Source organism: Callithrix jacchus, chromosome 3 (assembly GCF_049354715.1).
Source record: "Callithrix jacchus isolate 240 chromosome 3, calJac240_pri, whole genome shotgun sequence".
NCBI classification, from domain to species: Eukaryota; Metazoa; Chordata; class Mammalia; order Primates; family Cebidae; genus Callithrix; species Callithrix jacchus.
Window position 1 is genome coordinate 186,209,409 of NC_133504.1, and position 24,284 is coordinate 186,233,692.

General features: G+C 51.8%; 1 protein-coding gene across 6 annotated transcripts in view; it reads right to left on the reverse strand.

Moving 5' to 3' along the window:
• C3H4orf50 (chromosome 3 C4orf50 homolog) overlaps nt 1-24,284 on the reverse strand; it is a 126,430-nt gene that overhangs the window by 95,922 nt on the left and 6,224 nt on the right. For 5 of the 6 annotated variants that reach the window (XR_013533206.1, XM_078367536.1, XM_054253493.2 and 2 more), the window contains exons 3-6: nt 19,060-19,198; nt 15,279-15,800; nt 1,635-1,764; nt 137-264 (exon numbers count right to left, since the gene is read on the reverse strand). Coding sequence is in view for 5 of the 6 variants with exons in the window: in XM_078367536.1 (XP_078223662.1) it covers nt 137-264; nt 1,635-1,764; nt 15,279-15,800; nt 19,060-19,198 (919 nt within the window). In the remaining variant the exon portion in view is untranslated. The remainder of the gene's footprint in view (nt 1-136; nt 265-1,634; nt 1,765-15,278; nt 15,801-19,059; nt 19,199-24,284) is intronic. The other variant, XM_078367537.1, reaches the window with a different exon arrangement.

The following is a 24,284-nucleotide window of genomic DNA, read 5'->3' on the forward strand; positions in this document are numbered from 1 at the left end:
ACTTCCAGAATGTTCTTCCACACCTGGTGCTTCCTTAGCCCTCCCACCTCCTGCGGATGACCACATAGCCTGTGCAAGCCAGGGCTGAGGGGACCCAGGGGCACGGCACATGCACACAGAAAGCCTCCGGCCTCACCTGATCACGATCGAATCCTGCCAGGTCTCCTGGGAGCTCACTTGTGGTCTCCGGGCCTGGAGCCAAAACAGAAGAGGCCTGTCCAGGCCCAAAGCTGCTCCAGGCACAGGACTCCTCTGGGGACTGGCCTGAAAACAACAAGACCCTGGAGGTTACAAAGACACATCCGGGGGCTCTGCCATGATTGTCTCTAGGGACCACACCCCCTGGGCTAGGGTGAGATGGCACCCCCACCCCACCCCCAACTTTGAGCCTCCCGTGCCTCCCAAGGGCAGTCTGATGACCACCAGCACCTTGATCAGGGAGGAAGCTGAGGCCCAGAGATATGAAACAACCATCAGCAGGTGGGCGGAGGCCCCAGGGCTCCCAGCCATCTCTGTGGCCACAGACTCCTGCACATCTTTCTAAGCCTCAGCGTCCTCATCTGTCAAGCACAGTAATGAGCCTCACCCCAGCCCAGCACAGTTGGCATGAGAGCACACCTGACCTGGGTTGACGTGGCAGTTCAGCTCCCCAGAAATGGGATAAAGGGAGAACGCGGGCTGCGTCAGTCTGCAGCACCACTGTGCCACACATATGCGGGATAATGCCACCCCTCAACGGCCCTTGGGCTTGAAGGGCTGGAAATAAAACACAGATGCCCAGTTGGCCACCATGACTGTGAGTCTCCCTGAGTGCAGGGTCTCCCACGGCTGAAGCTGTTATAAGAGATATTGGCTCAGGCCAGGCGCAGTGGCTCAGGCCTGTAATCCCAGCACTTTGGGAGGCTGAGGTGGGTGGATGACATAAGGTCAGGAGTTCCAGACCAGCCTGGCCAACATAACAAAATCCCATCTCTCCTAAAAATACAAAAATTAGCTGGACATGCTGCCAGGCGCCTGTAATCCCAGCTACTTGGAAGGTTGAGGTAGGAGAACCGCTTGAACCTGGGAGGCGGAGGCTGCAGTGAGCCAAGATCACACCACTGCACTCCAGTCTGGGCAACAGAGCGAGACTCCATCTCAAAAAAAAAAAAAAAAGAGAGAGAGAGAGAGAGAGATCAGTTCACATCAGGGAAAAGAGGCTTCTAAGCTCCAGCAGCTTCCACATCTGCCAGGTGCAAGTCCCACTGCCTCACCCTGGAGCTGTCTGGGAAGTGGGGGGACAGGGTGGCTCCTGGTCATCACATGGAATTCTGTGAAGGCAAGTCCCTGCCGCCAACCTGCTTGCCTGTGGGGCCCTCTGGCTGGCATCCTCCTGAGGGTCGAGGGTATGAGCCTGTGTCCAGCTGAGCCCAAGCCAAAGGCTTCTTGGTGGGAGCTGCACCCTGATCCCACCTGCAGCAGCTGTATGACCCTGAGTGAGGAACCGTACCTCTCTGAACCTCAACTCTTGTCTGTAGAGAAGGGGGACCACCCCTCCCCCCACATCATCTGGACACGATGAGGAGGAAGCGAGCTAGCCCCTCAGTGGGTATTGCCTGGGACCCCATCCTCCACGCACTGCCGCACCCGCACACCTGCTGAGCCCCTTTGTCCAGGAACATCGTCGGACCGCAGAGAGCTCTGCCAGCCTTGGCTTCTACAGGGGTCCAGGGCCTCCTCTCTGGGCAGGGGCAGTGAGTCACCCTGAACACAGCCCAGGGCATCCTGCAAGAAGACAGAGGAAGTCAGGAGCCACCGGTGTCCTGGCTGAAGTGTGCACTCCAAGCCCATCCCCAGAGGCCCCCATACAGAGGGGTGGAGTCCCTTCCATAGGTGAGGAAACCGAGGCTCAGAGGGCAGAGAGCTCACAGCCTGGCAGCATAGCCCCCACCTTGTGCTTTCGGCTCCCCAGGCCAAACTGCCCCCTCTTAGCACTTGGATGCCTGTCCACAGATAACGAGGGCAGCGTTCAGTCCTCAAAGGAGTGTGTCCATCCAGCCAAGAAGCACCCAGGTCCCCTAAGTAGGGGCATGGACCAGACTGGTATAGTCCGTGGCCTGTTAGGAGCAGAGCCGCACGGCAGGAGGTGAGCAGTGGGTGAGCGAGCCCTACTGCCCAAGCTCCGCCTCCTGCCAGATCAGCAGAGGCGTTGGATTCTCACAGGAGCGCAAACCCTTCTGTGAACTGCGTGTGCAAGGGATCCAGGTTGTGTGTTCCTTATGAAAATCTAACTAACGCCTGATGATCTGAGGTAGAACAGCGTCACCCTGAAACTATCCCCCCACCCACACCCTGCCCTTGGAAAAATTGTCTTTCATGAAACCAGTTTCTGGTGCGAAAAAGATTGAGGACTGCTGCCCTAAAGGGCACCCCAGGCCCCCAGCTCCGCCCTCTTGTGCCGGGTTCTTTCCATGACCCACCCAGCGGGGAGGGTGTCTGCCCAGGGGGTTTGGACCGTCCTGTCCTTCAACTGTCAGTAAGCTCCAAATGCAACTACCAGGTACCTTGGCAGTGCCCTGTGCCCTGGACGTCTCTGCAGCGTGGAGTTTCCCCAGCTGCCACCCTGCTGCAGATCAGGATTATTGAGAGGCCACTCCTTCACCACTGCCATGTGGCAGAGGTGTGGGACTGGTAAAAAAAAAAAAAACCTCAGCTGTCACGCATCGCCCACGAGGGGCTGGGCACAGGTCTCCTCTGTGTTCCCACGGCTGCTGCTACTTCCACTATGGTGCTCCAGCCCAGTACTACTGGCTCCCTACTCCACTGTGCTGTGGGCTCCTCTAGGAAGGGAACTTGGCTTCGTTTTGGCTGCACCCTCACCCTAGCCTGTATACAGTAGGTGCTTAATAAATGTTTCATCCTTGAGTGGATAGATAGAACCTGAAGAAAAGCAGATGTTTTAGATTTACCAGTGCATTCATTCAGCAAGCATTTATTAGGCTCCTGCTGTGTGCCAGGTGCGGCTCTAGACCAGGAGGAAACAGAAGTGAACGGGTAAGTGCCTTGTCCCCGTCTCACCTGCTCCCCAGGTCCTCACCTGCCCTCAGCAGACCCAGCAACTGCCTTCTGGCTGGTTCTCTGCCCACTTTGCATTCTTCTTGAAGCTACCAGGGAGACCCGCTGATCTGCGAGGCTTCCTTGGCTCTCCTCTGGCTATGGGTCAGCATGAATGCTGCAATTAGGTGCTGGTGGCTGTCCATAGGCTGTCACCCCTTGTAAAGCCCTTGTTCCCACCCCTGTGGCTTTACGCCAGCTTCGCCCACAGCGGCCTGCCTGTCTGCCCCAGTGCATCCGTGCTCACCCCGGCTTCTGTATGCCCCATTTGCTGTTCCTGCGGCCTGGCTGGTGCATCCTCCTAGGGAGGGACCTTGATCACCTGCCTGCTGCAGGTAAGGCTTTCCCTGCTCCTTGCTCCCAGCCCCTCCCTTCCATGTACCGCTGAGTTTCCAGTGATGGCAGTAAAATGGGAACTGGATCCAGTTGCTCCCTGCTTCTCACGCTTCCTGTTACACTGAAAGATGAACTCCTGCCAGCCTCACTGCCCCCACTTCCATCCCGCTACCCCCACTTCCACCCCGCTACCCCCACTTCCACCTCACTGCCCCCACTTCCACCCCGCCACCCCCACTTCCACCCCGCCACCCCCACTTCCACCCCGCTACCCCCACTTCTACCCTGCTGCCCCCACTTCCACCCTGCTGCCCCCACTTCCACCCAACGATGCCCACTTCCACCCCGCTGCCCCCACTTCCACCCAACGATGCCCACTTCCACCCTGCCACCCCCACTTCCACCCCGCTACCCCCACTTCCACCCCGCTACCCCCACTTCCACCTCACTGCCCCCACTTCCACCCCACCACCCCCACTTCCACCCCGCTACCCCCACTTCCACCTCACTGCCCCCACTTCCACCCCCTTACCCCTACTTCCACCCTGCTGCCCCCACTTCCACCCCGCTGCCCCCACTTCCACCCAACTATGCCCACTTCTACCCTGCTGCCCCCACTTCCACCTCACTGCCCCCACTTCCACCCCCTTACCCCTACTTCCACCCCGCTACCCCCACTTCCACCCCGCCACCCCCACTTCCACCCCGCTGCCCCCACTTCCACCCAACTATGCCCACTTCTACCCCGCTGCCCCCACTTCTGCCCCACTACCCCCACTTCCACCTCACTGCCCCCACTTCCACCCCGCTACCCCCACTTCCACCTCACTGTCCCCACTCCCACCCTGCCACCGCCCCCCATGTCTGTGCTCCTGGATGAAACTCTTTCTCCCCACACCTCAGGATGCTGCTGCCCAGGCCCTCAGATTTTGTTATCGTGACCACGCTGACTTCAATGCAATTCAACAAGCACTTGCTGAGCACCTACTATGTGGCAGGCCCTGACGTGGAGCTGGGACACAGCCACGGATAAACACACCCAGATCCCTGCCTCAAAATGTCGCCCATTGTCTAGCTTACCCCCTTCATGTCACACAACTGATGAAAGCAGTACTCAGAGAGGGTGAGTCACTTGTCCAAGGTCACACGGCAAGTTGACGGGAGAACAGGAGCAGAGCTCAGGTTTCTAAACCTGATCTAGAACGTTCTCTCTCCCTGCCTTGCTCTATCAGTCCATCCTATGTTTCAATCTTCAAGAAAACATTTGCCTGTAACTTAGTCTGGACTTGGCTTTAATGTGCAATTATAAGCAAAAAGAAGAAAATGAAGAATACCAGGATATCCAGACATAAACAGTAACGTGTTAGAGGCCCTTCTGGGCTTTTTCCTATGCATAGCCGACATCGTGAAAGTTCTATTTATACAAAATGTAAATTTACACTTTGTGAGTTTTGCATTTAATGATATAGAAAGTTCATTTCTCTGCAAGATCTTCTGCAGTGTGGATTTTATAGCTACCTAAAATTCCCTGCTGTAAGGGAGAGGAAAAAAGGGAGAGAGAAAGTTCCGGATCAAATCAATTCCCTCTTACTGGGCAGTCGAGTGTTTGCAATTTTTACCAACTATCAGCAGAGCTGAGATAAACGTGACTGTACATAACTCTTCTGCACCCTCTGATCACGTTTTGGATACATTTGTCAAAGTCAAATGGCTGAGACTCGGCATAAACCTTTCGAAAGGCATTTAATACTTCTTGGTTGACAGCCCTTCCAAAGAGAAGTGTTCGTTTACAGTCCTGGTAGCTCAAACACTGCCCTGCCGCGGGCCCTTTTGACCTCTGACAGACGGACAGGAGAAAATGGAATTCTGAGGTTTTTCTCATTGGTGTTTATTTTGTAAATTAGGGAGCTGACCATGTCTTTTTAATAAGGCCACTGGCCATTTTGTACTTTCTTTTATATTATTTGAGTGTTCATCCCTGTTGCCTGTTTTACTATTTGACATTATTAACACTGTTTTTTTTTAAGCTCCTGCTTTCTGCTGCAGTGAAAAACAAATGTGCAATATGCCGTTTTGCACAGAAGCAAGCGGTGAGCAAAGCTGCCCGGAATTCGCCCAACAACAAAGAGATTCACGCAGCTGCCACCAGGGGTCACTCTATGCACACTGCCAGGGCCCATCCAGGAACTCCGAAAGCCCCTGACATTGATCGTGGTCTCAGCTGTGGGATGACAGTGGACAAGGAGTTTTTAAGAGCCTGGGTTTTCATCTGTCTGCACAAGCATCTCTAGGACCCTCCAGGGCAGGCACAGCCCTGGGCCATCCTCTGCCGTAGCATCATCGTCGTGTCATGTTCTGCACCTGTCTCCCCTGTAAGCTTTTGGAGAGCAAGGTGCATGCCTGGCTCACTGCATCTGGGACGTGGCAGGTGCTCAGTGCACGCTCACGGGGAAGCATTCATACCCATCTGTAGATAAGCCACGTTTGTCTTGCCAACTATGAATGGCTCTTATCTCCTTTTATCCTGAGCAGAAACCCTGTCCCCAAACTCCTCCCCAAGGTCAGGGTTTGTCTTTGCAGTGGTCTGTTCCTCTGGGGATCAGGGTTCCAAGTGACTTTCTCTAAAGCATATGACCCCAGGCAAGTTATGGGACTCCTCCCAGCTACAGGTTTCGGGACAGAGCACTGCCACAGCTGTCTTGCAGAGTCCATGAGTTCCTGTCTAGGAATGTGCTTTGTGAACATGAAGCAAAGAAAACATTCTTATAATGACTGCCCTCACCACAGTGCCCACTGTGGCTCCCAGAGCACAACAGACATAAACCAAGGGGCAGCTGCTGGTGGGGCCAAGCCTATGTCTCCTTTCAAACGCTGCTGCTTCCACTTCCTTGGGCAAGTGACTTTACCTCTCTGCCTCAGTGTTCTCCTCTGCAAAATGAGAATCAATAACTGTACCGCCTCATAAGCTTGTTGTGGGAACGCAAAACATTACCACACTGGGCAGGCAATAAACACTCCAAAGGCTGATGAATGTCAGCTTTCGTGATGATTTTCGATCTGTGGCACACATCTCTGGGACTAGACCCTCCCTCCCATTTCCCCATTTCTATGCCTCACTTCCCAGCACTGCCACTGTGCAGCTGTCCCTTCAGCCAGAAGCTTCCTTTTCCCATGGGCAGTGGAGCAAATAGCTTCATTGATGCACCAGGTCACTCACTCATCAAGCATGTCACAGCTGGTGACCAGGAGCTGTGAATGGAGCTGAAGTGAACCAGTTGGTGATGATGAGGGACACAAAGCTGAGGGCATGGGCATCTGGGCACAGTGAACATCAGGGCCACCAGAGGCGGCTCATGTCACCATGGGGGCACTGAGGTGATGTGGGATCAGGGAAGTCTTCCAGGAGGAAGCAACATTCTCAACAAATAAAGAGAAAGTAGCAAGGCTTTCCAAGCCACCTAGGGGGCGAGCCCTAGAAGCTTCTAGATGCAGGGAAGGCTTACAAGGCAGAAGAGCCTGCACATTCAGGGACCTGCAGCTCAGTGTGACTGAAGTGCGTGCAGGGGACTGGGCCTGAAGGAGCAGAGCACCAGGGGCCTCAAGTGCTGTGGACAGGAGGCTGAACCTGATCCTGAGGCAGCGGGCAGCCATGCGGGGGTGCTTCTGGGAGGGATCCTTGGCAGTCACCACAGTTGTCCAGAGCAAGGTGCTGAAGACCTGTGTGTGGCTCCTGGTCCTCCTGAGTCTCTACAGCCCAGTCCTTTGAAGATGCACTGGCAGCCTTGGGAAGCCATACAGTGTGCAAGGCTCTCTGGACTCCACGACTTCATAGATGTGCGGAGGCCTGGAAGCCATAGCCACGGGCCACTGAGGCTCATGCAATTTCCACCAAGACACAGAGGGCCATGTCTGGCTTTGCAGTTTCCTTATCAATGGGTTCTAGCACTTTAATTTTTAAGTTCTAGGCTGCATTCAACCTCAAAGCTGGTGGCTGGCTGGTGCGTCGCATTCCCCAGCAGATCTCTCAGGAGGAAATAATTCTTCCTCTCCAGGCAGCCCTTTTTGACCCCAAGATGCTCTTTGTGGGCCATCAGCTTTCCTCTGAGAGGTGCACAGAGCCTGGCAGCCTTGTCACATGCTGCGGTCTGACTCCAGCCCCCTTTCCTCCCCCAGAGACCCACAAACTCCACCGGGCTCCTTTCTCTGCCCCTCCTCTGCCCCTAACCCCTTCACCTGATCTGCTTTGTCATCCTGTGGGGCAGGGTCTTGTCTCATTCCCCAGCCCTTCTACTGAGCTCACACCTGAGCCAAGCACAGGCACCAAGCAGATACCATCAAATCCTGACTGTTGACCTGTCCACCAGTATTTACCGAAGGAACAGGGTGTGCGGTTTATAAGCACAGCTATGGGATTAACCTACCAAGGAGCAAATCCTGATCCACCATGTCATCATCTGAACTTTCACGTCTTCCCAAAACTCGTGATAAACCCCAAATCCCCAAAGGATGGTATTAGGAAGCAGAGCTGGGTCCCCTTCAGGGGCAGGAGAGCCCCTCTCCGCCACCCCAACCGAAAGTTAAAGCAACACAACAGCTATGATAAAATGAACACACACACATACAGCCAAAGCAAGCCTCTTGCTAATCAACATTCTCCCAACCTGATTTTCAAGGGCCGTGGTTTCAGATTGCTAGAAGGCAGAATCAGGAATTACCCAATGATATATTTTTTTCTTTTCTTTCTTTCTTTCTTTCTTTTTTTTTTGAGACAGTCTTGTTCTGTCACCCAGGCTGGAGTGCAATGGTGTGATTTCAGCTCACTGCAACCTCTGCCCCCGGGTTCAAGTTATTCTCCTGCCTCAGCCTCCCAGGTAGCTGGAATTACAGGCAGATGCCAGTACGCCAGGCTAATTTTTGTATTTTTAGTAGAGACAGGGTTTTACCATGTTGGCCAGGCTGGTTGCTTTAGATCAGCAGTTTGTACCCAATGATATTTTATGATAAAAATGTTATCCAGCATTCCTTCAGAGGGGTCCTGCAATCACGCTCTCATGATGCCACCAGGGAGACAAGTGCCACTATTTCTCATCCAGTAGAAATCCACAGGGGGTGTGGCACGTCCCAAGACTAGGGTCCTAAATGAGCCCAGAAATCAGATCATCTGCTTTGCACCCTCACGGGGCTGAAAAGAGGCCTGAAATCACAGATTCCGGTAACTGAGAGTCAGTGCTATCTTCCTTCCTCCCTCCTTGCACTTAATAAATATTCACCCAGCACCTCTTCCGTGCCTAGGACTGTGCTGGAGCTGGGAATGCAACAGAAAATAAAGAGAGCAGTGCCTGCCTTGCAAGATGCGTTTTTGGTGGAAGTAAATGAATATATAACTGCGTAGCACATCAGCGTGCCTGTGGCTCTCAGCAGACACCCGCCCAGCCCTGCTCTCAAGAGGCTCAGCCAGCACTGACAGCAGAGCACGTGAGGGTCCTGGGAGGACAGAAGAGGGTCCTGGGGACAGGGAATACCTGGAGAAGGAGAAGAGACTGTAAGCTGTCATCTGCCACGTAACTCTGTGGAGTGGGTTGAATTGTGTCCTCCCAAAAGATATAGTACCAGAGACTGTGACCTTAGTTGAAAATAGTGTCTTTGCAGATGTGACCAAATTAAGGATGAGCCCAAACTGGACTAGGCTGGATCCTAATCCAGTAAAGATCTGATGTCCATATAAGAAGAGAAAAGACAGAGACAGATACACAGAGGAAAGAGGCCAGGAGAGATGGAGGCAGAGATGAGAGCGATGCGTCTGCAAGCCGAAGACTGCCAGGAGCCACCAGAAGCCAGGTGTGGCAAGGAACAGACTGTCCCCCAGAGCCTCCGGAGGAAGCACGGCCCCAATGCCACCTTGATTTCTGACTTCCGGCCTCCAGACCTGGGAGAGAATAAATGTCCGCAGTTTTAAGCCAGCAGGTTTGAGGTGCTTTGTTACATCAGCTCCAGGAAACTAACACCCTGTGCCTTGCCTGTTCCCTTGGGACGCACCCTGCAGCCCTGGGGATACCCCGGGTAACCTGGCCCTTACCTGCAGCAGCTAGCTCCAACCAGGTGGGCACACCTTGCCTGACGCTGTGACACTCTGTGGCTGGCTGGGCCCCTGCTGCCCACTCAGACAGTGCTCTGCTGCCCCAGCGCTTCCTCCCTCCAGGTGGGCTCAGAGCCCCAGCAGTCTGACTCAGGGTCACTGCTGGTATGATCCTCACACTCTTGGAGGGCGGCTCTCAGCTGCTTGAGCAGCCAAAGCCTCTGGGAAAGTCCCAACTTGGGAGGCTGGGTGGATATGAAAGGAAAGGCAGGGAATGGGAATTACACTGGGGCCTCGCTCCTTGGTTGTGTGACCCAGGGCAGGAGCCTTTTGCCTCCTCTATAAAGCAGACAGGAGGACACTTACCTGGCTGTGTCACTTGAGGATTAAGTGAGTAACAGGTGGGCAGCTCCCAAGATGAAAGTCAACCCCTTTCCCTTGACCCCCTCTCACATCTCAGGTCTTCTCCCAGGCAGGGGGCTTCACCCACCTGTTCTGCCCTGCAGCAGACCTAGGTGAAGGTTCTCAGTTCCTCAGCCCAGAGAACTGCCCCCAGATGGCCCTTCACACAAAGCCACTGCAGTTCTCTCAGTATTCCCAGACCATCTACAGGTTGCTGGGACACAGGAGTTGGTGACCACAGGCCCCATCCACCCCTAGGACCTGTCGGCCTGTGCTCCTCCCAGCCATTCCAGCAGCTCAATGTTGACAAATCACTCACATCTAACCTACTCCAATCCAGGATAAACAAATAAAGCTCAGGAAAAACAAGAAGCCAAGAGAGAGAAAATTACAATGTAGGTAATGAGGGTGATTTACCCAACATCCTACTAGATGACCACAAGCCCAGGAAGAGATGATAAGGAAGGTGGCAATGGTGATGGTGACGGTAATAGTGATGATGATAATGGTGATGATGATGGTGGTCAGGGTGATGTGATGGTGATCTTGGTGATGATGATGATGTGATGGTGATGGTCATGATGGGGATGATAGTGATGATGGTGATGATGATGGTGATGATGTGATGGTGATAGTGATGATGGTGATAATGGTGGTGATGGTGATGATGATGGTGATGATGGTGGCGATGGTGATGATGGTGGCAATGGTGATGATGGTGATGATGGTGGTGACGGTGATGATGGTGGTGATGATAATGGTGATGGTGATGGTGCTGATGGTGATGATGGTGGTGATGGTGATGATGATGGTGATGATGTGATGGTGATGATGGTCATGGTGATGATGTGATGATGGTGATCGTGGTGATGGTGATGGTGATGATGATGGTGATGGTGATGGTGATGATGACAGTGGTGCTAATGGTGATGATGATGATAATGGTGATGGTGATGATGTGATGGTGATGATGTGATGGTGATGGTAATGATGTGATGGTGATGATGTGATGGTGATAGTAATGGTGATGGTGATGGTGATGGTGGTGGTGATGGTGATGATGGTGGTGATGGTGATGATGGTGGTGATGATAATGGTGATGGTGATGATGTGATGGTGATAGTAATGGTGATGGTGATGGTGATGATGGTGGTGATGGTGATGATGATGGTGATGGTGGTGATGGTGATGATGGTGGTGATGGTGATGATGGTGGTGATGATAATGGTGATGGTGATGATGTGATGGTGATAGTAATGGTGATGGTGATGGTGGTGATGGTGATGATGGTGGTGATGGTGGTGATGGTGATGATGATCGTGATGTAATGGTGATGGTGATGATGGTGGTGATGATAATGGTGATGATGATGTGATGATGATAGTAATGGTGATGGTGATGATGGTGGTGATGGTGATGATGGTGATGATGGTGATAATGATGGTGATGGTGGTGATGGTGATGATGGTGGTGATGGTGATGATGGTGGTGATGATAATGGTGATGGTGATGTGATGGTGATAGTAATGGTGATGGTGATGGTGATGGTGATGATGGTGGTGATGGTGATGATGGTGGTGATGGTGATGATGGTGATGATGGTGATGGTGATGATGTGATGGTGATAGTAATGGTAATGGTGATGGCGATGGCGATGGCGATGATGATGGTGATGGTGATGTGATGGTGATGATAATGGTGATGGTGATGATGCTGGTGATAATGATGGTGATGATGGTGATCATGATGGTGATGGTGATATAATGGTGATGGTGATGTGATGGTGATGGTGATGCTGATGATGATGGTGATGTGATGGTGATGATGATGTGATGGTGATGATGATGTGATGGTGATGCTGATGATGATGGTGATGTGATGGTGATGATGATGTGATGGTGATGATAATGGTGATGGTGATGATGATGATGATGATGGCGATGATGATGGTGATGATGATGGTGATGGTGATGTGATGGTGATGGTGATGCTGATGATGATGGTGATGTGATGGTGATGATGATGTGATGGTGATGCTGATGATGATGGTGATGTGATGGTGATGATGATGTGATGGTGATGATGATGTGATGGTGATGATAATGGTGATGGTGATGATGATGATGATGATGGCGATGATGATGGTGATGATGATGGTGATGTGATGGTGATGATGATGGTGATGGTGATGTAATGGTGATGGTGATGTGATGGTGATAATGATGGTGATTGTGATGCTGATGATGATGGTGATGTGATGGTGATGATGATGTGATGGTGATAATGACGATGGTGATGATGTGATGGTGATGGTGATGTGATGGTGATAATGCTGACAGTGACGGAAGCTAGATTAGATTGATCATCAAAATATACTGGCACTGAGCTAAGAGCTTTCTTTCTACTTTCTCATTTCATCCTCACACCCACACCAGGATGCACCATTATTACCATCATCCCAGTATTAATCCCGTTTCACACCTGGGAATGTAAGGCACAGAGAATTTAGGAGCCTGGCCGAGGCTGGTGGGAGGCAGAGCTGCGCTGGATCCTCCATCATCTCCACTCACATTCCTACCTGCACCTCTGAGCATCTTGCTCCACTCCAGTGCTGAAGGCTCAGCATTCTACACCCCACAGATTCCTGAGCTGCAACCCTGTTTTCTCAGCTACTCCGCCAATGAGAGGCTGAGGCAGAAATGGCTGGGGATCACACATAATGGGCAGTTTAGGGAGCTTTCAAGGAAAGTGTGACTGTGCAGGCCAGCCTACAGTGCGGCCTGAAAGCTGAGCCCACGTGAGGTGCAGTTCCCCTGGGCCACTGGGACTTTTAGAAGAGGAAGCATGAAACCTTGAGAAGGTCACTGACAAGGAACCAGTGAGCTGATGGCATAGAATCGACTAAATCCAGCCACTGTTGCTGCCCCAAGCTCCTCAATAACAAACTCTGCCCCAGGACCTCGACGTCCAGGCAGCAGGCAGGAGTCGTGGCTCGGCTCTGGCCATGTCCTTTTGCTCCTGGGATACTTAGCAGCTGGTGCCTGTGGTGACCTCACTTAACCTCCCTGGTCTCAGCTTCTCCATCTGTTCAGTGGGTAAACAGCACCTGTCTCACAAGCACAGGTTTGAGTAATCCCTAAGGATTACTTGAGAAGACAGCGTGACCAAGGCATGAGCAGGTACTTCCTAATGCATAGGTACTTATGCTTTCTCCCAGATAAGCATCTTGAAGAAATAGCAGTCAGCTATTTCTGAGAAGTGTCACTGTGCACAGGAGCCTCCAGTGCAGCCTTGAAAGCCAAGCCCCACACGAGGTGCAGTTCCCTGGGCCACTGGGACTTTTACAAGAGGAAGAAAGGATGAATGGAGAGATTGGGAGGACTTAAAGTGAGACTTTAAAGCCTAAAGTCTTAAGTGTAGGACAATTACAGAGAGTAATTTTAAATGACAATTTCCATCAATGCACAATTTATTTTCCAAAATCACAAGATGCCGACTTTATACACTTTGTTGAACATAAAGAAGAACGAACAGGAAATGTACAAGAGCAAGAATAGAGGATAAAACAGTAAAAATGTCAACTCTGACCACAAATAAAGCCGTTACTAAGATAACTGGGACAAGACACACATCATCGTCCTGAGAAAATTCAGACCGCTTAAGGTTTCAGGTGGTTTCAAATGGATTGTCCAGGTTTGAAGATAAATTTTATTTCAAAAAAATGAGCAATCCTCTTTGGGCTAAGGTTGCTCACTTATTTTTCCTTAAATGCAAATGGAGCCACAGGGGAGAGACAGGCTCTGGATCTCTTTGCAGGAGCTGGGTTAGTGTTTCCATTGCAGAAGGCAGGCTGCTACAGAGGCAACGATAAAGCTTGCACTCACATTAAATTTTAAACACATTCCAGTTCAGTTCCTTAACAGCTGTGTGACAACAGCTAAAATATGCTGTCCTCTGAGCCTCAGCTTCTTCAAACACAAAAGGAAGATACTAATACCACCTGCCGCCATAAGCATTAAATGAAATAACGTCTTTGCAAACACCCAGTACAGAGCCAAGCACATGGCAGGAATACACAAAATGTAAGCTTTTACTCTCCGCTCAGTCAAGTGAATCAATCCATGTCCAGCCTGCCCTCCAGAGTTTAAGAAGCTTGCCCAAGGTCACACAGCAAGTAAATATGCAAACCACAAAGGGACCCTACCCTGCATGCTCTCTACTCCACCATCCTGGGGCCCTCCTGTGCGCTGCTGCAGGGACTGGGGCTACAGAGACCATCACACCTAGACCCTGCCCTCAAGGAGCTCACAGTCTAAAGAGGAAAAACTGAAGATGCATGCACAGAACTGCCACCAGGGAACCGTTGTCACCTTTGGTGCTACAGGTGAATTGGGAGAAGAGGTGTCTGCTTCCAGAAGAAAACGACTGGACTTCCCAAGCACATTAGAGTCCCATGGCACAGCACATTGATGATCTTGTCTATCGCAGGGCCTGGCACTCATCAGGGATGAATGGATGGTGGACAGATGCGTGAACAAGAGTGAGTGGACAGTGAGACATGAGGTGACTGGCTGGCTGCCTGGCCAGTGGCCAGAGGGGTGGATAGATGAACAGGTGGGGTGGTGAGAAGATGATGGAAAGTGGGTAGGCAAGTGAGTAGGCAAGTGCTAGGGTCTGAATAGCTGTGTTTCCCCTACCAAATGTATGTTGAAATTGGAATCTCTGGTGTGAGGGTGTCAGGCGTCGGGGTCTTTGGGAGGTAATTAGGTTGTAACCGTGGAAGCTTCATGGATGGGATTAGCACCCTTACCAATTAGTGCAACAGAGGACTCCCTCTCCCTTCTGCCCTTTGAGGACCTGGTAAGAAAGCACCGTCTGTGAACCAGGAAGCAGGCCTTCCCCAGACACCAAATAAGCTGGTGCTTTGATCTTGGACCTCCAGCCTCCAACAGTGTGAAAAATAAGCTTCTGTTGTTTATAAGCCACTATCTATGGTATTTGTTATAAAAACCCAAACGGATTTCAACAAGTGGTTTAGTAAGTGGATTCACAGGTGGCTGGATGGACGAGCGGGTGTTAGGATGAATGGGAAAATGATGGTGGGTACGTGGATGGATGGTGGATGACGTGTAAGTGGGTGCATCTGAGGATGGACAGGTGGGTGGACACGGTTGGTGGATGGGTAGTGAGGTGGGCGTGCACTGAATGACTGTGTGAGTTTAGATGGGAGGGTGGGTGGGGAAGCGGGTGGATGCAGTGAAGGACGAAGGACAGGGCTGGCAGGGTTGGATGGGTGTATGACTTGATCAAGTGGCTGGAGGAGAAAGAGAAAAGCAAAAGATCACTCCTGCCCTGGGTTCCGGCCACTTACCAGGACCTGGGCTCCCAGCTCCTCTCGCAGGCACTGGTTCTGCTGGGCGAGGTCCTCCACCTGGCCCTGCAGGCCGATCTCCGACAGCTTCAGTCCGTAGATGCAGCAGCGCAGCTCCTCCAGCTGCTCGCGGAGCCGGCGCTCGGTGGCTCCCTGCTCCCGCAGCCTGCGCGCCGCCTCCTCCCGCTCACGCTCGCTGCGCTCGGCTTTCGCCTGCAGGGCGCGCAGCTCAGCAGCCGCCTCCAGGGCGCCCTGGGGGCCCGGGGCCGCTGTGTCCCACTGGGCCAGCAGGAGGCCAGCGGCGCGGCAGAGGCGCCGCACGTCGCGCTCCAGCCTCTGCACCTGCGCCCGCAGAACGCGCTCCTGCTGGCGAACCAGGCCTAGCTGGCGCCGCTGAGTCCGCCGGCAATGCTCCAGGGCCGCCTCCTGCTGCCCCAGCGCCTCGTCCTTGCGCAGCAGCCGCTCCCGCAACCGCCGCAGCCGCCACCGCTGCCGCCTGGCCAAGCTCTCTTTCTCCCGGACCTACAAGTCGGCGGTGGATGAGGGTGTCAGCAAGCCCGAAGGACACACCGTGGCTCACATTGATTCTGTCTTGACTTAACATTTCCATATTTCGTGCAAGGTGCGTTTTTGCATTTTGTGCATTAAAATAGTGCATCGAAGTGTTATCGCCTCTTAAATTTCGCACGGGAGCTAAGTGTCTCTGTCACTTCATCCATCCTAGTCTGGGCCCTGCACCCTCAAGAGCTCCCTGAGTTCCGGAAGGGAGCTGTGCAGGTGGTAGGATGGCCATCAGCGAGTACACACCTGAGGACCACTGGAGATGTCCGGATACTCAATATGTCCGCACCTGCGTGCACACAGCTGCTCCGGAGCCTCCCGAGTGTCCCGACTTCCACCCCAGCACTGCCCAGAGATCCCCATTTCACACCTACAGGGTCAATCCCTGGCCCAGCCAGGGTCAGCTGGCCCCAGCAGGTGAGTCACAACGCCAGTGCCACAGCAGCTGTCATGACTGTGGACACTCCACCTGGAGGGAGCAGCATTACTAGCCTGCAGGACACTCCAGTGGCTTGCATACCACGCAGCTAAAATTCACCGTGGCCAGGATGCCGAACACCTTGTATCTGACTCAGCCCTTTTCTTTCTCATCTGGCCACCCTCCTGGCCAGAGAACACATCTGCCTCCTCCCACTCATGGGCCGTGAGTTGGACTGGGGTGCAACGTTCACTACGAAAATTAGAGCCGTTGGCTACTTTTCAGAATTAATTCGAGCAAATGGATAGAACTGCCTCTATGTTCATCTTTCTTTCAACTGTCAGCACTTGCTGCTGCTCTTTTGCCAGGGAGCTTCCGGAAAACAAAAACAAGCTAAGAGCAAATGTGAAAGAGGAAACCTGGTAACAGCTCAGACAAGCTTCTTTTGATAGTTCTGGGGAACTTGGGGCAGATTCCCTGGGAGGAGAGTTCTCCCGGTCTTCCTGAAGGCATGAATCCTGTGATGAGCTTTGCACGGTGCCCGGCGGAGGGCCTTCAGAGCCTGGACGGTCTGCCTCTGGCAGCTTTTAGAATCACGACAGGTCACCACAGAAACCAGGCACCCTCACGTGCAAATGCTTGCTGGAAACACCGACAGCAACGAAGCACAGCTGCCATTTGGTACATATGGGAGCGAAGGGCACGGCAAACTCGCTCATGCACTCCTGCAAAAGTCACTTCAAAATACGGATGTTTGCAGCAAGAGATTTGGGGTTAGAGGGCTGGGGGCAGGGTGGCGGCTGGGCCAAGTGGCAACCGAGAGACCCTCTCACTGTGAACATCTGCTGCCCATCTGGAAATGGGGTTATGCGACGGGTCTTTCCCAGGTGCACACACAGCACATGAGACATTTAACAAGGGGACCTGTTGGAAAAGGGCTTAGTGTTCCCCCGAAGAAGCTGCTGGTCCCTGCAGTAGCTTTCACTCCCTAACAGCATGCCCCTTGCTGTCACCCTCATCCTTTAACCCCCATCACACTGTGAGCATCATGACAGGGCTGGGTCAGATTCACCTCGGAAATCCTACATGCACACAGGCATGGCTCAAAAAGTATCTATGACAGCATTCTCCACAGAGGCATCACATCAGTGGCAGCGGAGTCCCACACAACGCCACTATACCGGAGTTTAAAACGCCCCTCAGGATAGTAATGATGAGGTGCTATGAGCCAAGGACGAGAAGTAGCTTGATTTTCTGCACCTGAAGTTCAGTATAAAGGGGGAAAATTCCACTCAGACATCCCACTAGCAACTCAGGGACTATTTTCAATTTAATTGGAATCCTTATCGTTCCACTTCCACTTATATTTCACCAAAGACTTGTGCCAAGTGCTTTTCCAGCTTCGTTGGCAGTTTCCCACTATAAAAAACACGCATGAAACAGCCCTGAACGTCAGGCTGTTATACACACACCTGTGTACGGTTGAAACAAGTTTCTCAAAACAGCACTCCCTCTAGCACATGCATTGTGCTTTTATATTTCTTAGTCTATTTTGATTTTTAAGCGCTGGTTGTGAGCCTCTGAATCAATCTCACATCCAGCTGGGTTGCAACCTGCAGTTTGAAAATCTCTGGCTGCATTTTAAGTAGCAGCAGACTAAAACAGGATGCTCCAGGGACCGCTGGGTACCGCATGCAGCTACCTTGGAGTTATGTGGGTCTTGCCTCTGCAGCCTTTCCTAAAAGTGGCCTGCTCTCCAGCCCCCATCATCCTCCCCCTGGAAAATTTCAGTAATGCTTAATAATTATAAAAGCAGATAGTGTCATTTAAATACCTACTGTTGTGAGTATTTTACACGTATCAACTCAGCCCACACAATAATCTGAGGGATTGGTACAATATCATTCCCACTTCACAGATGAGGAAACTGAGGCCCAGAGAGGTTAAGTCACTTGCCCAAGGTCACCCAGCTAGTGAGTAGCAGAGCCAGAGTTTGGCTCCAGGTTTCTGCCTCCAGAGCCCCCACCCTTAACTGCCCGCTGTTTCTCCAGTAAGCTTTTGAACTTCTCCCCCTGCCTCTGCCATCTCTCTCTCTCCCATGCAGGGAGACTGGCATCCCCCAATGACTGTCTGCCCCTGAGGCTTCCTTACTTAAATCCCCTAAAGTTTGTTCCCCAGTGTCTTCAGAATTGGGCCATGCAGTGGAGCTGGCCACCTGGCCCCTCTGGAACTTTCCCACTCACCCACTCTGTCCCCTGCATGGTGACACCCTCTGTGTCCTCCCACACCTCTGTGCTACAGCCCATGCTGTCACCCACGCCTCACATGCCCTTCCCAGCAAGGCCCAGCTCACATGGCTCCAGCTCTCTGTAGCTCTCCTCAAATCCCCCAGCCCCTTGAACACACGCCATGGGGGATCCCACACTGCCCCACGGCACCCCGCGTCCAGGGTTAGAGTTACTTGTTTCTGATCAGTCTCCCCCAACTGCATAAGAGCTCCAGATGCCAGGAGTCCTGCATCAGCCTACTCTTGTCCTCAGGCTGTGGTCTGGCGCTGAGATACTCAGGCACAAGAGCTTCCAGCAAGGGTGCAGCCTCCACAGTCACAGCCCCCACCCACACATGCCTGCAAACCCCAGGCCCCGCAGTCACTGCATGCAGCATGAACTTAGGATCTCTCTAACCCTCCTGCCTGGGCTCTTCCAGGCCCGCCCTACACTATCTTTGCCCAACTGCACTGCTGCTGCGTCCCCACGGCCCTGATGGAGGAAAAGGGGACTGGAAAGGAGAAGGGAACGGTACCCGGCTGGCCAGCTCCCCCTGCAGCGCTGCCAGCTTCTCCTGGGCCTCGAGCCAGGTGCTTCTCTCCTGGGCCATGCGGGCACTCAGCTGGTCCACCTTCCGGAGGAGATTCCTCTCTGACAGCTCCAGCTCCTGAATTCTGCAGCATGGAAACAGGAAGGTCCTGGCTCAGGTTGTACTCAACATGGTCTAAGCCTCTAAGCCTTTTTTTTTTTTTTTTTTTTTTTGAGGCAGAGTTTTGCTCTTGTTGCCCAGGCTGGAGTGCAGTGGTGCAATCTCGGCTCACTGCTGCCTCCGCCTCCCAGGTTCAAGCGATTCTCCTGCCTCAGCCTCCTGAGTAGCTGGGATTATAGGCATGGGCCACCACGCCTGGGTAATTCTTGTATTTTTAGTAGAAACATCACCATGTTGGACAGGCTGGTCTCAAACTCCTGACCTAAGGTGATCCATTCACCTCGGCCTCCCAAAGTGCTGGGATTACAGGTGTGAGCCACAGCACCAGGCAACATGGCCTAAGATTTTTGCAGATACCAGGGCCAAATTACTATTTTTTTTTTTTGTCATTTGGCCAATTCTATGTTCTGACAAGATTACATTTTATATAATATTCATGCACATAGTTCTGAAGATTATCTACAATGCTTCAAAGACGTCATTTGAACAATTAGGTACCTTGCATCGGAAATCTTCAATGTCCTCACACGAAGCCAGTAATTGCAAATTCAAGTAATGCCAACTAAGAGTGCCCGAGGCTGAGCCATTTAGGCTAAGAGCTTTAACTCGGTGGCTTCAATAAACCCTCACATTACCAGCCTGCACATGGGTTCTGCTACCCCAACTTCACACGTGAAGAAACAGGATCAGAGAGGGCAGATTTTTGCCCAAAATCACACAGCATTATAGAATCGAGTCGGTCTTACTTCTGGACTCAGCCTTGTCACCTGCTGCTCTGCTGTCTCCCATTTTAGCTACATTCTTATAAATCTAAGGAAATGATAGAAATTCAGAAAAAGGTTTCTGCAACTGAAAAAAAATTTATCTGCATCACTTATTCTTCCAGGTGAGAGGCCGGAAGTGGCTTAACTGTCTATTAGGAATGGCTGAGTCACAGGGAGGCTTTGTATGGTCTTGCAGACACACTGGGGCTATGTCACAAGCAGACATGAACCCAGATTGGATGTGAACCCTGATTGCAGCATGTGAGAAAGAGACACGCGCAGGATCAGGGGAAAAGTCCAAAAAGAAAGTCTGGGCTCCTGGACCCACAGTGGCTGCTGGGGGAGGCGCTGCAAAGAGTGGCCTGTCTCCCATGGTGTCTAGTTACCAAAGCCCCTTAATGTGCTAATCTTGCCTGTATAATAGAAACCCTGATACACGGGAAAGTGCATTTAGAGTCTCCACGCCTAAGCTCTGTACATCCTCAGTCCTTCCCCAAGTCCACGCTGGGCACCTGCACATCCAGGACAGACACTGCTGCCCTGGGTGAAGACCTAGCTTTGCCTGCTGGCTCTGCCATTCACCAGCCATAGGGTCTTAACAGGGCTAGCCCAGTGCAATGACCCTCAGTATCTTTATCTACAAAATAGGTCATTAACCTTGATCAGCAGGTTGTCATGAAGATGAAATTACATGACGCATTATTATTACTAATAAGGCCAAGAGTCCCCTCTTCTATTGCAGTTCTCATGCCCTGAGGAAAGGTCTCAAAGGTGGCAGACAAGAGTGTGCTCTCAGGCAGGTGCGGTGGCTCACGCCTGTGACCCCAGCACTTTGGGAGGCTAAGGTGGGTGGATCATGAGGTCAGGAGTTTGAGACCAGCCTGATCAACATGGTGAAACCCCGTCTCTACTAAAAATATGAAAATTAGCTGGGCGTGGTGGTGCATGCTTGTAATCCCAGCTACTCAGGAGGCTGAGGCAGGAGAATCACTTGAACCCAGGAGGCGGATGCGGAGGTGCAATGAGCTGAGGTCACGTCACTGCATTCCAGCCTGGGCAACAGATCGAGACCCCATCTCAAAAGAAAAGAAAGACTGTGGCTCATAATCAAAGTTCTTCCAAACTGGACCACAGGAGCAGCTCCAGTTAGCCAGAGTCAGGCTGAGCACTTTCTGATGAGCTGTACGATATGGGGACACTGGCCAAGAAAATCAAAAACCTTTTTTTCTAGTTTATAGATTGGTCTATAACAATAAACATGCTAACAATATGTAATTCTCATACTACTCCTAATCTTAAACTAAGCAGAAAATGACACATTTCACTTTGGCAGGGCAAATTATGGCCCCAAGTTTATGCAGGCCGTAATCCCTGGCACCTATCACTGTCACCTTAAAATGCAAGAGAGACTGCAGACATGATGAGGGGACGGATGGTAAGATGGGGATATGGACCTGGATTCACTGGTTGGTCTCTAGGAGCCATCACAAGTGTCCTTGAGAGAGCGAGACAGAGAGGGCTGAGTCTCGGGATGGCCGTGTGGGCACTGACACAGGAAGCATACAGCCAGCTCTGAAGATGGAGGCAGGGCCCGGAGCTCAGAATGCAGCTCTAGACCGGAGGAGACCAAGAAACGGATTTCTCCTCCAGCCTCAGAGAGGGCTTGGCTCCACCGACAGCTTGACTAGCCCGGGAAGACTGATTCCGACTTCTGGTTGCCAAGCTTGTGGCGGTGGGTTACAGCAGCTGGGGGGAGCTAATACACTCGCAGATATGACATGGCCAGTGAAGTACCTGTTCCCTGATTAAACCAATGATGAGTATTTCAAATATGACAATACAGTGCTGTACAGAGTGCTAGGAAACCAGTAGGCTCCATCACGGCAGAGGGACACACGGGCCAGCGTGGCTGCAGAGACACCTTCTGGGCCAGGCTGCCTGGGTTCACGCAGCTAGGGTGGGGCCTTGCGTAAGTTACAGCCACCCAGTGTCTTCCTTTCCCCATCTATTCAATGAGGATGACGCTTCTACTGTGTTTTTAGTGCTGTTTAAGGATTAGTTATGTTAATACTCGTCAAGCCTGTGCAGTGGCTTGGTGCCACACAAGTAGTCAGCGAGTGGCTTAGCTGTTATTAATTTTACTGCATTTAGATGGGAAACAAATATGCAAACTGATAGTGCTATGAGGATGGGAGTGGGATTTTCTTCCTCAAATTTCTGACGAGGCTGTTATATTATCTTGAGAAGGAACACTTTTGTGCTTCAAGTCTTTAATGAAAGTGAATCCAAGACACTCTACCAGGCTTTTACCCCGCCCCAGCTGGACCAAACATTGTGTCATCTGCCTGAAATCTGCGCTCAGAATTTCTGCTTTTAGCAGCCCTGGATCACGTAGCATTTCATCCCCTCAGCCTTAGTTTCCTCATCTGTCCAAGAAGATGATGTCACTCTATGTATCACAGGATCCAAGAGGGTCAAGATGGGGCTGGTATGGGAGGGCCCGGCCCTGTGCCAGCTCCCTTTTCTCCTCCACTGCCCCTCGCCTGCAAGGTGGTATACCCCATCTTTAAAGAGAACAGAGGACTCGAGCCCACATTCCCCCATAGGCCCAGCCACAGAGGCCCCTCCTCCCCACCGCTCATGGTGTCCCCCTGGGGCTCTCTGTCTCTCCCTCCCATGGAGGGGTCTCCTTTGGCCAGGGTTCCCTGCCTGTCTTCCTGGGGTCCACTGATCTTCTGTTTCCACCACTGACCTTTCTGGAACAGTTGAACATACAATCCTGTATGGGCTGTGCTGCTAGTCTTTCAGGTGGGGGCCCTGCCTTCCCCAGCTCTCAGCACCCAGGACTTCTGTGATGGGCTCAGTGCGTCCCCCGCAAAGTTCATGTGTTGAAGGCCTCACCCCCAGGTTCCTTAGAATGTGATTATATTTGGAGATAAGCTCTTTTAAAGAGTCAATTAAGTTGAAAGAAAGCCCTGAGCGTGGGCCCTGATCCAATCTGACTGGGGTTCTTGTAAGAGATGAAGGCACAGACACGCACAGAGGGGCGACCAAGGCGCAGGGCAGAGATGGCCTCCGCAAGCCAAGGAGAGAGGCCTCGGGAGAAGCTGACCCTGCTGACCCTCCATCTTGGGCTTGTGGGCTCCAGAAAGTGAGAAAATAAATTTTTCTTAAGTCACCCAAGTTTGCAAATAGTGTCATTTCACGGCCAGGGCGGCTGTGTCTGTGGAGTTTTCCCCTTCTCCCCATGTCTGCGTGGGCTTTCTCAGGGTACTCCGGTCTCCACCCACATCCCACTGCTGAGCATGTTAGGTGGACTGGCATGTCGACATAGTCCCAGCCTGTGTGAGTGTGCGCGTGGGTGTGAATGTCCTGTCCAGGCTTCACACCCTGAGCTGCCGGGAGAGGACATAGCCACCACCCGAGACCCTGACCTGGATCAACTGGGCAAACAATCATCTTGAGTTTTTTTTTTTTTAGTCTTTCTTAAATTTAAATTTGTTTGAGTCTTGCACATTTATTTCAGTGTTTAACATTAGAAGTGTTTGGGGTCTTTATTTCGAAGTTTGGTGATGTTTTGGTGACCTGAACAAGGAGAGGAACTTAAGTCTTGTTTGTATCAATTAGCCTGTGATTAGATTAGTTTTGCGCCCAGCCGTGGTGGCTCATGGCTGTAATTCCAGCACTTTGGGAGGCTGAGGCGGGCAGATCTCTTGATGTCAAGAGTTCGAGACCAGTCTGTTCAATATGGTGAAACCTTGTCTTTACTAAAAATATAAAAATTAGCTGGGCATGGTGATGGGCACCTGTAATCCCAGCTACTTGGGAGGCTGAGGCAGGAGAATCGCTTAAACCCGGAAGGCGGAGGTTGCAGTGAGCCGAGATTGTGCCACTGCACTCCAGCCTGGGTGACAGAGTAAGACTCCATCTCAAAACACAGCAAAACAAAAAGCAAACTGGTTTCGTCGTTTGTTGCTTCACTTAGTCACAGTTTCCAAGAACCTGTGGGCAACATTTAGTGAGGACCTAACTGTACATCGTCATGGCAACCCAGGCAAACTCACGTAACTTAGTATATGACTCTTGGAGGTTAAATGCATTGTAGAATGAATGACAGAGTGGACAATCACATAGAGTAACAGAAGACTTTTTCTGATTTGTTAATTTCTTCATGCATCAAATTTTACCAAAAGGAAGAAAACTAAACCATCTGTGCATGCACATTCAATGGGCTGCCTTTACTGAAGCGAAGGCAAGTGGAAGAAAATAAGCAAGTCCCACAAAACC